Source organism: Desarmillaria tabescens (assembly GCF_030435595.1).
Source record: "Desarmillaria tabescens strain CCBAS 213 chromosome Unknown EV420scaffold_2, whole genome shotgun sequence".
NCBI classification, from domain to species: Eukaryota; Fungi; Basidiomycota; class Agaricomycetes; order Agaricales; family Physalacriaceae; genus Desarmillaria; species Desarmillaria tabescens.
The window spans coordinates 807511-821531 of record NW_026848301.1 but is presented as its reverse complement, the minus strand read 5'-3'; the positions used below and the strand labels follow the sequence as shown (position 1 = coordinate 821531).

Here is a 14021-nt window from a genome sequence, read left to right as displayed (position 1 = left end):
AATATGGTCCAAGTTAATAGGCGCTTTGCAAGCCGGCGGCCACGTTGTCCTCTCACGCCAAATAGAGGAACTTGCCTCCGGACCGACATCCGAGTCGTATTTGTCTGTAGTTACCAAAGGCTCTAACATTGGTGACCTTCAACAGTGGCAACGCATTGTGTCCTGGCCAAAGCCAGCCGTTATAATCTGCCACTATGTCTTCAAGGCCACCTTCGCCGCCTCTGGGTAAAAAGTACCTCACCAACTCTTTGGAACGCCTTCAAGGAGTACGCGACGAGATGTCGGACTGGTCCAGCGCGTTTACGCTTTTAGGTGCATCTTGCCTTATTCTTGGCTGCTCAATATCAATATTTACATGACGTTGCTTCAGACACCATGGAAACATACTTTGACTCCCATGTCGATCTCCTCCAGCGAAAACTGCAGAAACATGGCGACAGGCTTAAGCTGAAGGCAGAAGAGACATTCAAAATGCGCGACATTTCGGGCGACGTGTTGGCGGAGAATTTTGAACGCGAGTTCAAGAATTTCAAGCTCAAGGTGCGCCACTTTGTTTTCCGTTGTCGATACATGTGGGGCTTGACCTAGGGACCTAGATTTCCACCCGCATGGCGTCGCTGTCGAACTCATGGCAGTCGGCAAAGGTCGTTCGGACTCGTGAAAAAGTGTCGTTCTTCTTTGGTGTCATGTCGCTGTTATTTTCGGCGCTTATGTTTGGTCTTGCTCCCCAGTGCGTAATGTTGTGGCATATATGTATTAATATCTTATCTTGCTCATAGATGGGTCCATATTGCATACACCATCCAAGGCTGTTATCTCCTACCCTTGCGTGCCTATACATATAAGAAACGCGATTGGCACTACTTTCTTTTCGACTTCTGCTATTATGCCACCATCCTTAACCTTGTCTTCATATGGTTCTTTCCCTCGAGTCCTGCTCTCTTTGTTGCCTGCTATTGTATCTCTCAGGGTACTCTCGGAAGCGCCGTTATAACATGGAGAAATAGTCTCGTGTTCCATGACCAGGACAAGGTCACATCGCTCTTCATCCACATCTACGCTCCCTTTACATTTACTATTATACGGTGCGTCTCACTACCACAGTACGTTTGATACTGGTCACCAACAAAAATGATGTAGACATTATTACCCCAACGCAGAAGAACGCTTCCCAGCCCTTGCTGAACTGCCGCATCTTGATCGGATGAAAGCCATTTTGTTCAGTGGTGGACTTTGTGCGTGATATCATCTATGCTCCATAGTCGCTGCTCACATTTAGCGCAGATGTCATCTGGCAACTTTTATACTGGAAAGTGAGTGGCTCGCATATCCTCGCTAGACAGCATCTTAACGGCGGCTACAAGTTTGTCTTGGTAGATCGCAGAGCTAAGATTGAATCCGGGCAGCGAACAACGTCGTTCTCTTTCCTGTTGAATGAGAAACGGGGTATTATCGGTCGCGCCCTATCTTCAATTCCCCAAGGATACCGCGAAGCGGTGTTTATGGGTGGCCAACTTGGTAAGTGACTTGCATGTGATAATCTGTAAATTGCATATTCAATGTCATCATCTTCTAGTCTACACCGTCCTGACAGAAGTACCCGCTGTATTTCTCCTATACGATAGCTCGTTCTGGAGTGGCGTGTACCTTATCCTTATCTTTTCGGTAAGCGTATGGAATGGCGGCGGATTTTACATCGAGGTCTTCGGGCGGAAGTAGGTCCTGTTACCCCGTGAAGTCCGTCCGTGAACTGACGAGTGTCAATTCTAGATTCGAACGGGAGCTTGAAGCCCTGCGGAAGGAACTGGCAGAGACAACAGCTAGGTCCGGTCGATCAAGCCCGACTAGTGTAAGCCGGACACCCAGTGAGAATGGTGACACCCTATCGTCAAGCGACACGACACCAGTACTGTCATCGGATATATCGTTGCCCCTCGATGAATCCTCCTCCGAGTCCAATGGTGATTCAATATCGTTGTCATCACCTCAGTCGAAGAAAACTCAATGATAAAGGGTCGCTATGCACCTGCACTCACGATATTTATGACATGTTATTTCACACATATGATACATACATCTGGGCTGCTTCTGGTCCTTTTACATACCTGCATAATTGTATATATACTGGGCTTGGGTTTTTTAGGATGAATGCGGAGACTAGACCTTCTGTTATACACGCATATTAGAGCTGGAGTGAGAACGGGTACATCTAAAATGCTTACCATCATGACATTTTGCTTGCAGAATACTTGTGGACACACTCAAAGAACCATCGAACGTCCTTGGGATCAGCACCAGGTGTGATACCGTGTCCAAGGTTTGCAATCCAACCTTTGGAACCTCCAAAAGCTTCACACATCCGCTTCACGTATGCCTCGATGGCGTCTCTACCACCGTACAACAGGTCGGGATCCATATTGCCCTGTAACGCGACCTTGTCTCCCACCAACCGTCTTGCTTCTGCGGGATCGATGCACCAATCGAGTCCTATAACATCGTAGCCTCCGTGTTCGGCCGTATGAGCAATAGCATAGTTTGCACTTTTAGCAAAGAGTGTCATCGGGGTACCACCATAGCCATCAGCGTTTAATCGCTGACGAACATTCTTGGAGATGTGCTGCAGGACAGGGAACGCGAATGTGTAGAAGTCGTAAGGTGATAGCTCTCCCGCGTTCGTGTCGAATACTTGAATAAGCTGAATTCCGTTCAGTAGCTAGCACGAAAGGGTTCAAGTATGGAACCGCACCTGGGCTCCGGCGTGAACTTGACCAACAAGGAAGTCAACGCAAACATCGGCGATCCTCTGTAGTAGTGCCTTCGATTCCTCAGGGTACTTGAAGAGCCACGACTTTGCTTTCGTGTATGATTTCGACCCTCCTCCCTCTATCATATATGCAAACAGTGTCCATGGACCACCACAGAATCCAATGAGAGGCACTTCGCCATCGAGCTCCTTCCTCGTCAGCGTGATGGCATCGAAAACATACTTGAGCTCCTTGTTCACGTCCACCACCTTGTTCAGCTTGTCGACATCCCCCGGGACAGACAATGGATGTGTAAAGTGAGGGCCTGGCTGCATGAGCACTTCCATACCCATAGCTTGTGGGACGACAAGGATGTCACTGAATATGATCGCGGCATCTACGAGAGAAGCGTAGTGGCGAATGGGCTGGAGGGTTACTTGGCATGCGAGCTGGGGGGTCTGGCAAATCTCGAAGAATCCATGCGATTCACGAACTTTCAGAAATTCTAACAAATATCCGTGTCACGGCCTCAGCCAGCGCATTCATGGGTGAAATAAACCTGGAAGATGGCGCCCTGCTTGTCGCATAATCCATACTGGGGCTCGTTCGGTTTGTTCGCCTTGAAAATGAGTTAGGACTGTTTAGGTACATGAGTTCGAATTGTCCTACCGCGAGCTGCACGCAGTAAAAGGTCATTTTTCAAGGGAGGAAACTGTAGAGGTGCCATGAATGAACTGCAGCAAAACCGTGACGTGGAAAGAGCAGAAGGGACTCCTGGGTAACTTTTTCGTGGGGAGGTTTATCTTATCTTGATAAAGATCTTATCTCCGATCACGACTCGCTTCTTCTACCACCACCACCACTGCGTCTTGTGGATTTGTGGATTTGTACTACGTACTTGTTTCATGCCAATAGTCAATCCCGACCAACTTGTTGATGCGTAAGCCTTCTCAATGGGCCATTTTTCAAGGAACTAACCCGAGTTTGCCGCTAGTTTCAAAAAATCCGGCGAATTTGATCGGCTGAGACGTGAGCTGCTTAGTGAGTTCCAGCAAGGTGTGAGTTCCTAGCTTCACCGTAATACTTGCGAATTATTCATCCCTGTTTCCACTGTAGAATGGTGTCGATATCAATGAATTTAAATCTAAGATAGAATCCTACATCAAGAACCGCTTGGTGTCCGATGAGAAACTCAAGTACCTGCCTCAGGATACCGTACAGCGCGAGCTAATGCTCGAAGTTGACAGGTCAGTTTGCGACCGTTCTGGCTCCGCCACCAGGGACCGACTCTTCCATCAGATACCCCACTGTCGAGCGGGCGGTCACGGATATGGCCGTGTTCTCAAACCCCACCTTCCTGTCCAATATTCAGGCTACAGCTAATCGGCTACTCCTCGAAGACAGAGGGCTCAAACCTGTCGAATCCCCCGTCCGTCCAGATAGCATCGCTACTAGCTCGATCCGGCCCACCCCGATTGGGACACCTTCAGCACATGATCGCATCGAGCACGGTCACTTCTTGCCTGAAATACCTTCTACTCGATATCCAGAGCGACGGGCTTCTCCCGTTTCAGCTACTGCGGAAAACCGCTCTTCGACGGCCCCGTCTCCCAACCACAAAGCTGGGGACAAGGCGGTGGTAGAAGACGGGAAGGTAGATGCTACCGCCACACCGCTTCCGGAGAATGAGGTTTCCATGCCTACAACTGAAGGCGAAAATAAGGTCGTGGATGGCGCTGGAGGATCGGACACGACTTAGAAAAGTTAGAACCGACAAGTCCCGCCCTTTACATACATGTACCATTTTTGGACTTGGGAATACGAACCCCAGTCTTTCCCTGGTGCTCCCACAGGCTTCTGACCATTTCCTACTGATACATTCGTTGCACAACGTCTGCGAAGCCTTCGTTCACATCCACGCTTGTCTCTGGCTTGATAGGGCAAAAGAGACGTCGATGGATCGTGCATCATGGCTGTAACTTTACTGGATCATGCTGACTTTAGCTCTAGCTTTTACGCTGAGCGAGGACGCAAACCCACGGCAAAATCGCGGGTTGAGATTTTGCTATGGTTTGATGGACCCGAACCTGAACGTTAACGACACGTCCGCCAGAGCGCGAGCTGCATTATACCTATTTCTTTTTACCTCCATCCAATGGAATTTCCATTCGCTAGCTGCATAAATCGAGAATGGCTGTAATACATTGTTAAATACCGCACATTGTGAAAACCGGCCAATAAATACATAAGATATCGAACAATAATGAATGTTATAAAAACAAGGACAAGATACGAAATAATTCAGTTGTACATCGTTCTTCCAAGATAAATAACGACTGTTAGGAGATCAACTACATCATCTCATCGGCTTGAATAAGAGAAATTGCTTTGTGAGAACGCGGTTTGATGTCGCATTTGAAGGGTTTTGGGTGGCTGAGTATGAAAGTTGGATTTGTTTCAAAGGAGAATTTTCAACGACGTACCTTATCGTCCCCGAAGTCTGTTCATGAAGAGGTTCAACTACGACGCCATTTTCGACGCATTTGGATATATCAAACACTGCCAGGGACATCGCACACGATATGAAAATCGATGCGTCGGCGAGGTGTAATCCTGTTCAATAGAGAATGAGCGACATATTCTCATCCTAACAAATCAATGACAAAGAGCTACCTGGACAGATGCTACGACGAGTATAAGTATATTGGACGACACAAAACAGAAACAAGGTACGAACCGTCTACCGAAACCGAAACATAACTGGCCAGGGTCAGGCTCCGCCTTTCTACTCTCGGAGGGAATGAACCGGTCCGGGTTGAATTCCATTGGGTTCGTGTACGTCTTCGAATCGTGGGTCAGTTTCCTACCAGGCACAGACACGTAAATCAGTCGTCAAGACGGAGACCAGAAATGTCGTCGACTAACCAGATATTTGCGACGACGAGAGCGCCTTTTGGTATGAAATAAGTATTTCCCTTGCTGTCTGTGTGGATGTCATCTTGCATTACACGATGCGGGACACCTGTGCAAATAAAATTTTAGACAAAGATCCGCGGAAGAAATGAGTGTCATACCTGTAGGGACGACGGTGTTCCATCGTAAAACCTCCTTGGCGAGAGCATCGACGTAAGGAAGATGTTCACGGTCGGCGAATGTAGGCAACCTGTCATTGCCTACGACGGCATCGATTTCCGCTTGAGCTTTTTTGGCAACATCAGGAAACAAGGCCATCGCTAAGAATAACGCGTATATCGAAGACACGGTCTGCGGCCTTGGTCATAATACAATTCCGTTAATAATAGGATTTGACGCTTACAGTGTCAGCGGCACCTGTGTTGAAATGAGCCTCATATGGATCAGAGAAAGTTGGACAACTCGCCGCTGTATAGAGACGCAGAAGACCATTTAAGATCGAATTCCTCTTCGGCGCTTAGACGTTTGCTTTCCAGCATCGAAGAAGTGAAGGAGAGAACAGCCGTTCCAGCAGCCTAGGATCACACAGAGAAGTTTGAGCACAGAGAAGAACGGGTAGAAACCAAGACACCGACGACTTGTTGCTTGACAAAATTGTGTGGCTGTTCAACCATTTCCTGAAGCGTGGCCCCCCAAGCTTTACTTTTCTGTTTGAATCCCGCGCCGGGGAACCAATCAGGTACATGCCGAACTGCAGGAGAAATGCCGCTAATTAGTGTGGAGATCTGTATATAATCACGAACGGTCTTACGAGCAGGAACCAGGTCCACGATGAAGGCTCCAGCTTTAGTTGCAGCCGAAAATTGCTCGGTGGCTTGATCTGCAAGTCGGACGAATGGATCATCGTTCTCTTTGACTTCATATCCGTGAGAGATGCGCAAAACGACGGCTCCGGCAGTTCTACAGAACGTTCAATGTACAGTTCGATGAGAAAAAAAAATGTCGCATACTTGCGAACATGAGCAGCAAGTTCTTCAGGCTTGGAAAGGACCCGACGAAGGAAACGGCGCGTCTCCAGTTCTTGAGGTGGATGGTACCGTTTCATTGTCGCCTGAGAGCCGATAAGGCTGTAAAATATTCTGCGGTAGCGGCGGAACCGGTCGCCATAGGGCAGCAGAACAAGAGTGTTCTTCCAGCCGACAAGTTCGCCTCCCATTTGAAGGGTAGGCCGGTCAGAGTAGATCGCACTCTTCTTGTCAAGCATATCGACAGCCGCGCGGGCAGAGTTCAAAATGATCATCGTCTGGCCAAGGACAGTGACGGAGGAAATATCGCCTACAAAAACATTGTTATGAGTACTCAATGATATAAATTCGGACTATTCCTGACCATATATTTCACCCCACTTGGCAAAAGTGAGCCAATCATTGTCCATAGGCATGTCAAGGATATTTCCCACAAGTGGCAGACCAGCTGGACCGGGGGGAAGAGGAGCAGAGGGCCTGGGTTGAAGAATGCGTCGGATGATGAGAAGAGTGGTAACTGCACAGAAAAGGTCCAGGAGGACAAAGTAGGTGAAGGCCATAGCGAAATAGAATACGAGAAATACGAAAAAAGAGCGTGAAAAATATGGAATGTTGGGTGCCAACTTGGCGAATTTATAGGAAGAAAAAAATGTGGGACGCGTCCGGACTGAAGCGGGTATTGAATTGGACAGGACCGTTCTGGATGCACGGTTGATGGCACCGAGTCTTATGAAACTTCCTAAATCCTGATACGAGCGTCCAGAAGCCCGCGGTAATCGTTAGTCGGCCTACCTTATCTGGGTGAGGAAGGCCGTGTGGTTACGATACTACCACGGCTTCTGGCGTCCCTTTGCCCCGCATTACGGTTCGGTTGATGAGCCAATCATGGCATAGCGTATGATACCACCAGTTAACAGGTGCTATTGAAGGCCTGTCCGCTGGCCCGTCTCCAGTGTGCACGACAACCTAATCCTGCATCTACCCTAGGCCATTTTCTGTAGAAAAACGATGACTGGTGGCCGATGTTAACGGTCGGTTCTTATCCCATTTGGTGAATCAAGCACCGAACATGGCCAATCACGAACCTTGTTGATATGTTCGCGCACCGCGAGTTAAAAACAGAAGAATTAATGAAAATCTTGTCGTCAGGTTGGCGGACATCTCCGACACGAGGCGGAAACGAGAAATTTCTATGGGTCACACTGATCTGCGACGCCTTCAATAGGCTAAGAAGGCAAACAGTTGCCTCATGGCTTTACCATTCGGCTGCGAAAACTGTTGGAACGCCAAGTGTGGAAAGACAAGTTGCTCTGCAGTGACGATCATGCAAGTCCGAAAGAAGCGGTGATATTTGTTTGTTGACACAATATTCGAGTTTGATACAACTTCCTGACTAGTGAAATACAAGTACAGAAAATCAAGATGCCAGCGAGTGCTAGAGAAACTGTCCAATCCACTATATATGACCAGCACTGTGCTACCAAAATTCCTCCTCAGTGTCCTTAAAATCCGCGAGAATTGAGCGTTTACTGCTGGTCGTGAGGCGCATGAATGCCTTCATCCGAATCTTTGAATGATTTTTCCGATTTTTCAGTTACAGCCGACTGTACAGAGAAGTAGCAGTCAGCACAACGAAACATGACGCGGCAAAAGACGTACATCCAACCCCTCACCGATATCGTCTCGCACACACTCTTGCGTGGTATCGATCTTGATAGAAATGTTTGTTTGACGAGGCTAGAGATAAGGGTCGTTGAGTCTCCGAAAGTTCCATGAAAAGAAAAAAAAATACCGCAGTGGTAGCAAAGCGTGGCAATCCGGTCTTGAAAGTGTTGAGAGAATGCGTCAAATCGCCAGTGTCGCCCGCTTCGGAAAGGCCTCTGATGCTCTTCCGGGCGTTGAGAGTGGCGAGTACGGAATTGGAATAAACTAGACCAATCCATGCGGCATGAGGAAGAGTTTATGACTTCAAAAAAGGCGGATACTTACGTCTTCCCAAACTAAAGTAAAAAGCAACATAGATAAGAGTCTTGCCCCAGATTAGGATCTGGTAGAGAGGTCAATTTAAAGGATAGCCCCCCCAAAAACGAAGGGTACAAACGGTGATGAGCGACGCTACAGCGCATATACTGGTCATCAGACCCGTGCTGACACTGAACAAAATCTGTACAGATGATCAACACGAGGAGCGCATTTTAGGCAATGCTGACAGTACCCACCAGCTTGCTGATCATCGTGTCCGATCTATGGCAGGTGGAGGATCAGCCTTGACAATGAATCGTCAACTCAAAAACGTACTTTTTGAAGCCTGTCCGCGAACGATGCAAGAAGTAAAAGAGACTCGCGGCTATAAGAACGTCCGATACCGCGCCGACGACGTTGACGGTCATCGACAAACCCTGACAGGATATTTAGGTATAGCGTGCAAAGCAAGAAGCATCGAACACACTCTCATGTGAGTCAGATCAGCCCAGGTGGAAAGCCCCATACTAGGAACGCCGTTAGCATACAAACAATGATTCAAGCGGATAGTTACTAACGACTGAATTGTGAATGCTGCAAATAAAGTTAGTGTCAGAATATGGAATAAACATTGCAGATGTACATACCGATAGAACATGCTAGAGATCACGCGTTCAGTAGAGGCGAGGAAGCACATGTTAACGGGACCTTACCGAACTCCGCCAACACCATAGCAGCCTGGAAAATATCGGGAATTTTCAGTGAGGTTCAAGTACACCCGAAAGGAAACGTACGATCACGGCGGTAAGTGGACGATTTTCGTTGCTTACTGTAACCATCCTCAGTCAAGCATAGATTTCATGAAATTACGAGACGTACGACGCCAAACGCGCATTGTCAAGAAACTGCAGGTATATCAGGAAAATAAAATGAGGAGCGGACAGAAAGCAAACCTTTGGACCAAGAAACCAATGAATCCCTGAAAAGACGGAATCGTCAGACACAGGAAGCGCGACCGGAGAGCTCAAAAAACCCACATTGAATAAAACTTCCAACTAGCAAATGACCAGTCAGGCCAAGTGTCAGTCTTGACGTTTCGTAGAATAAAGCCGACCGTACCAAAATACTCCTGCAAAAGGTTAAGCACTGAGTGGCGGGGAAAGAGACCAGCACTCACCAAACCAAATTTTCCAGCTCTGCTGGTTTACTGAAGTTGGTGACAACATAGTAATACACTGTGCCCGTTCAATACCTCCGGTGTTCGTTTTCAATATACCCCTTACCTGTGTGGGATATCAAGGCCTGATGAATGGAATCGAACAACCAGACTACCGCGACCTGGAGAGCCATCCTTAAGTTGAAAATGCGACGGGGGTGGCTCAAGCTTACCAGACACTTGATGTACCACACATCCTGTTTGCAAGGAAAATGGAATTAGTAAGCCTCTTGAACATAGGAAAAGCATATACGTACGCTCTGATACTGATTGAAGTAGTACCACGTCTGGACGCAGGACACTGTAAAATCGATTAACCAGCTTCCCGAGGACCCTAAGACAAATTTATTACCCCCGTACAGACTGCGAAAATTCCGTTATTAAGTTTTCAGCACTACGACAACAGTTTGACATACCAAGCAGCAATGATGACACCGATGAAGGCGGCACCCATTCTAAACACATGTGAGTCTGGACCGGTGAACAGCCTCCAGCACCTACGTGTTGTCCACAACCAGGTTGACCTGCGCGCTTGACATTTTAGCTTGATATTGCGCAGTAGGAAGAATGAACAAAAAAAATAGCGTAGAGGGACGGATGAAAGCAGATGGAGGAAAAGGTTGCCACGATTCAGTATGCACTCTGGATTGCCGGCTTTAATAACGTGGGTTGTCGGAAGGAAGCGCACGAGAATCGATTACAAAAAAGTAGTAATCGAAGCGCAAGAACCAGGAGGAACGCTTTAATCCCCCCTCACGGCAGCAGCCTGGAATGCAGGAAAATGAGGAGAGCTTAAGACTTTGATCCCGTGGGATGGATTGTACAAGAGAAGAGCATATTTTTGCGTGGGTTGAGCTGAGCGTCGCCCGATGTGCAGCACCTGATGCAAAGAAGCTAAGTGTACATACGAAGATACAAGTGGCGCGCGTACGTACAAGCTGCTAGCTCCGAAGCCATGCGCCTTCTCTATAGAAATTTGAGGCACGGTCCAATAAATCTTTGCATAGAATAAATGCATAATCGTGGGCGGCTAGAGGCTATTATCCCATCCATTCGTCCATGGAAAAAAAAACATGCCGTGATTCAAGCTAATGCTCTCCGTGGTGCCGCTGACGAAGTACAAATTTTCAATCCTAAATTTATTATTTCCTTCGAACCAGGAAACGCGTGACGAGGGGAGGCACGCCCGCTGAAGATCTGGAATCGAGAGGCGCAAACTCAACTTGGTGCGGCTCCCAGACTTATTGACCGGACGAACACGTTCCTAGGCTGCACCAACCCGCTGCGGCTTGCCGGATTATTAACCTCCCAAATTCATCGGAAATGGAGAAAAGTTACATGGACCGCTTCGAACCTCGAGCGCGAACCTTTGGTCGGCGCAGGAAAGCGCATCCAGACGGAGTTATCAGAATTTTCGTAGACAGATGTCCGAGGGAGTACAGGATACATGGATGAGCTGCTTTGATAACAATATTACGGTAGCAGACCAGAACAAGATAGAGAAACGCGCCTTCGCCGGGAAGCAAGTCTGTGTAAATGGAATACCTTGTGATGTGAAGTCATTTGCTGACCTTCGATATAAAAGCATATCAGCACGATGAGATTTATTACGCCGTTACTCATCTTCACTCTCACCGATTTGCGGACAGCAGGAAAACATACGGAGAGAAAGGTATTTCTTTCTTACCCTCAATATGCTGCATAGGTCTCCTGAAAGATGTCAATGTAAGTAGCTTTACATAACAAGTAAAAAAAGGGAAATATGCGACATGTTACTCGGCCGAAGATAGAGTCAATAACTGAGTTTGTCATACAGCCATTCCGACGATGATCCCGATAGAAAATCGGGGTGTGCATTAATGTAAGACAGAAAGTACCGCGGAGAACAAGCGACGAATAGCGGTTGCACCCAACAAAGTTATCTCCACCTTGAGCTGCAAAGGTTTGTTAGTAGTAAAAAATTCGCAGATATTGCGCGTTCAGACGCATCGGTGATACTTTGAGCGCACTCCATACTATGCGCATGTTATTCTGGAAGATTTGTGTGGTACTCCGACAAGGTTAGAGGTTAGAAAAGAGGCGTCGTGGAGGTGAAGAGCAAAGCCTTGCTTTTGTCCGGGCCGACCGGGCTGCTGGTTGCTGTCACAATAAACAAAGACCTGTCATTGAAATCTGCGCTAACACTAGTAGTACTACATGTACTTATGAGAATTTCTACAGAAAGTCTGATACTCCTTTTCAGGAACTGAGGAAACGTAGCCACCTCAGTTTATGATCACGGCGGTAAGATATGGTTGTCTAGCTGCCATATATCATTAGTATCCATTGAAAACCCATACAATGTCCACCTTGTTTCCATACATTACTCAGTGTAGTATTTTGCGCTTTCTAGTAACTGGTCGGTCTAGATAATATCCTGGGATTCAATTGATACATTCCTAAAATCTGAGCACTTCGTTTACATTCCGCGAAGAAAGGGTGCTAGTAATTTTGTGATAACCTTTCACGATAACGCCAAGGTTCCATGCTGGAATTTGGATGAACGTGATTAAAGAATTTTGTAGCGAACAACCTGTCAGCTTCACTCGAAAACTTGTTAATGACCCGGTCTACAACCGCATTCATCTCATTCTGGAAGGTCACATTTTCTGAAGGAGCTGGCAGCATCCAGTCGTTGTCGATAGTAACTTTCGTGGATGGAACATAACGGGGCGTAAACACGAAACTGACCGCACAGCTCGAAATCTCCTCGTAAACTTCGGCGTAGAGGGCGCAGACCTCGCACATCCGCTTGCTCGACCCAACAGTGTTCCCAATCACCGATATGTCCGACCCACGGAGAAAATTCATGATCTGGATCTCTGGGTGTGGACGAAGTATTCGAGGTCTTCCCTCCTTCCAAGCAGAGTCGACAATCGGCATACTTCTTGCTTCAAACCACATGTCGAGGTCATTCTCCGAGAATTTAACCGACTGACGGCGGAGAATAGAAGCGAGGGTCTCGCGTAGGCTAGTTGGAAAGGTAACTGTCTTTGGCAGTGTCCTTCCCACCCATAGGATGCTGCAGAACGAGCCCCCATGCGTTGCGAAGGCAGACCGACAACTCTTCATCCAAGGACCGACAAAATACAATGCCCCGGAGTAGTAGAACTGTACCCTCCAGAGACGACGGACCGTCTGGCGAAAGAAGTAGGACGATTTTGCTTCGGGAAAATCGCGACGGCACCCATCTCGGAAGAAGCTTGATTTGAAGAGAGCGCGGGATAGGCTGGTAATGCCTATGAAGTATTCAACTCGCAGTTCGCGGCTTTGATACGATTGTGTAGCGTATTCTTCATCGAGAATAACCTCGAAAACTTTTCTGAACATCGCGTGGTTATCCCCGTCCGTATAATGGGGAGAGAGGGCGATAATGTCTGCGGATCTCTCTCCACCCTTCTTCTTCGTTGCACGCCAGGACAACCAGGCGCGAACAAGGCCATCTAGCTTTTCAAACCCTCCGTTCGCGAGGAATCTTTCTCTCAACACGGCAATTTTTTTGAGGAACCGCTTCCAAACCCGATCGACAATGCAGTTCATGACTTTTATCGCATCCTGGTATGCGACCACCTGCTGCCCTGCGGCCAACAAATACTTCTGAGCGTCAAAAATTTCGTGAAAAACAGCTAGAAATTGATCGGAATATTCATGATCTGTTTCGTCGGCCACGCCGCGACTCGTTGCGATGTAGAGCGTGTAGGAATCCATTGTAAGAGATGCGGCGACTGATACTTGATCACAGTTAGAGTCACCACCAGCGTCACGGACGAAGGATCGAGAGATCCAGTTCAAGAATAACAATGCTTTGGTTGATTCTTCGTCAATTACGTAATCGTTCGTTCGCAAGAAAGTTGTGATATTGCGCCTCCCTCGCGGTGTGAAATTGAGGGACGTCAAAAGACGAAGCTGAGGATCCAGAAACTGGCAGAAAGAGCTGTGAGTGGGCCTTGAAGGGAACGAGGGCACCAACCTCCGCCATTTCTATTTATCTACGTGCTACTTACTGATAGTCGAATAAAGCGACTTTAAATTTAGACGGTGGTCCAGATGATGTTCGAGTCGGGGTTTGTCCTAATCAGTCAGTTCAGGGCCGGCTCTGATCTCAAAACGGGTTCAACGTCA

At 47.7% G+C, this 14021-nt stretch overlaps 6 protein-coding genes across 6 annotated transcripts; 2 read left to right on the top strand and 4 right to left on the bottom strand.

The window, feature by feature from the left end:
• The first annotated feature begins 71 nt into the window (after nucleotides 1–71).
• Nucleotides 72–2213, top strand: EV420DRAFT_438037 (uncharacterized protein). Its single transcript, XM_060482126.1, has 9 exons — nucleotides 72–312; nucleotides 371–540; nucleotides 597–730; nucleotides 780–1085; nucleotides 1141–1235; nucleotides 1285–1313; nucleotides 1365–1518; nucleotides 1577–1715; nucleotides 1771–2213. Exons 1-9 carry the CDS (start codon nucleotides 195–197, stop codon nucleotides 2006–2008), a joined length of 1383 nt encoding a protein of 460 aa, XP_060338252.1. The 5' UTR covers nucleotides 72–194; the 3' UTR covers nucleotides 2009–2213.
• An 11-nt stretch (nucleotides 2214–2224) lies between these two features.
• EV420DRAFT_1259932 (Uroporphyrinogen decarboxylase) lies at nucleotides 2225–3471 on the bottom strand (the record flags this gene model as incomplete). The annotated part of the gene is made up of 4 exons (XM_060466979.1): nucleotides 2225–2695; nucleotides 2747–3249; nucleotides 3304–3363; nucleotides 3414–3471. The coding sequence occupies 4 exons, from the start codon at nucleotides 3469–3471 to the stop codon at nucleotides 2225–2227; spliced, it is 1092 nt and encodes a 363-aa protein (XP_060338251.1).
• Nucleotides 3472–3578: 107 nt separating this feature from the next.
• On the top strand, nucleotides 3579–4619 carry EV420DRAFT_437701 (uncharacterized protein). The gene is made up of 4 exons (XM_060482124.1): nucleotides 3579–3684; nucleotides 3739–3802; nucleotides 3861–3991; nucleotides 4044–4619. The coding sequence occupies exons 1-4, from the start codon at nucleotides 3650–3652 to the stop codon at nucleotides 4501–4503; spliced, it is 690 nt and encodes a 229-aa protein (XP_060338250.1). The 5' UTR covers nucleotides 3579–3649; the 3' UTR covers nucleotides 4504–4619.
• Nucleotides 4620–4909: 290 nt separating this feature from the next.
• EV420DRAFT_437772 (cytochrome P450) lies at nucleotides 4910–7398 on the bottom strand. The gene is made up of 12 exons (XM_060482125.1): nucleotides 7047–7398; nucleotides 6668–6992; nucleotides 6469–6617; nucleotides 6293–6408; nucleotides 6124–6232; nucleotides 6061–6074; nucleotides 5819–6008; nucleotides 5670–5766; nucleotides 5482–5607; nucleotides 5418–5428; nucleotides 5228–5357; nucleotides 4910–5177 (listed from the first exon to the last, which is right to left on the bottom strand). The coding sequence occupies exons 1-12, from the start codon at nucleotides 7240–7242 to the stop codon at nucleotides 5096–5098; spliced, it is 1545 nt and encodes a 514-aa protein (XP_060338249.1). The 5' UTR covers nucleotides 7243–7398; the 3' UTR covers nucleotides 4910–5095.
• Nucleotides 7399–8104: 706 nt separating this feature from the next.
• Nucleotides 8105–10525, bottom strand: EV420DRAFT_437610 (uncharacterized protein). Its single transcript, XM_060482123.1, has 23 exons — nucleotides 10362–10525; nucleotides 10277–10315; nucleotides 10213–10223; nucleotides 10118–10161; nucleotides 10034–10057; nucleotides 9928–9982; nucleotides 9822–9879; nucleotides 9764–9773; nucleotides 9682–9699; nucleotides 9598–9623; nucleotides 9524–9549; nucleotides 9439–9473; nucleotides 9358–9382; nucleotides 9292–9303; nucleotides 9223–9238; nucleotides 9132–9171; nucleotides 8981–9081; nucleotides 8902–8926; nucleotides 8784–8846; nucleotides 8672–8729; nucleotides 8475–8611; nucleotides 8342–8419; nucleotides 8105–8286 (listed from the first exon to the last, which is right to left on the bottom strand). The coding sequence occupies exons 1-23, from the start codon at nucleotides 10397–10399 to the stop codon at nucleotides 8209–8211; spliced, it is 1017 nt and encodes a 338-aa protein (XP_060338248.1). The 5' UTR covers nucleotides 10400–10525; the 3' UTR covers nucleotides 8105–8208.
• A 1507-nt stretch (nucleotides 10526–12032) lies between these two features.
• EV420DRAFT_1502154 (uncharacterized protein) lies at nucleotides 12033–13970 on the bottom strand. The gene is made up of 2 exons (XM_060471105.1): nucleotides 13870–13970; nucleotides 12033–13820 (listed from the first exon to the last, which is right to left on the bottom strand). Exons 1-2 carry the CDS (start codon nucleotides 13876–13878, stop codon nucleotides 12342–12344), a joined length of 1488 nt encoding a protein of 495 aa, XP_060338247.1. The 5' UTR covers nucleotides 13879–13970; the 3' UTR covers nucleotides 12033–12341.
• Nucleotides 13971–14021: the final 51 nt, after the last annotated feature.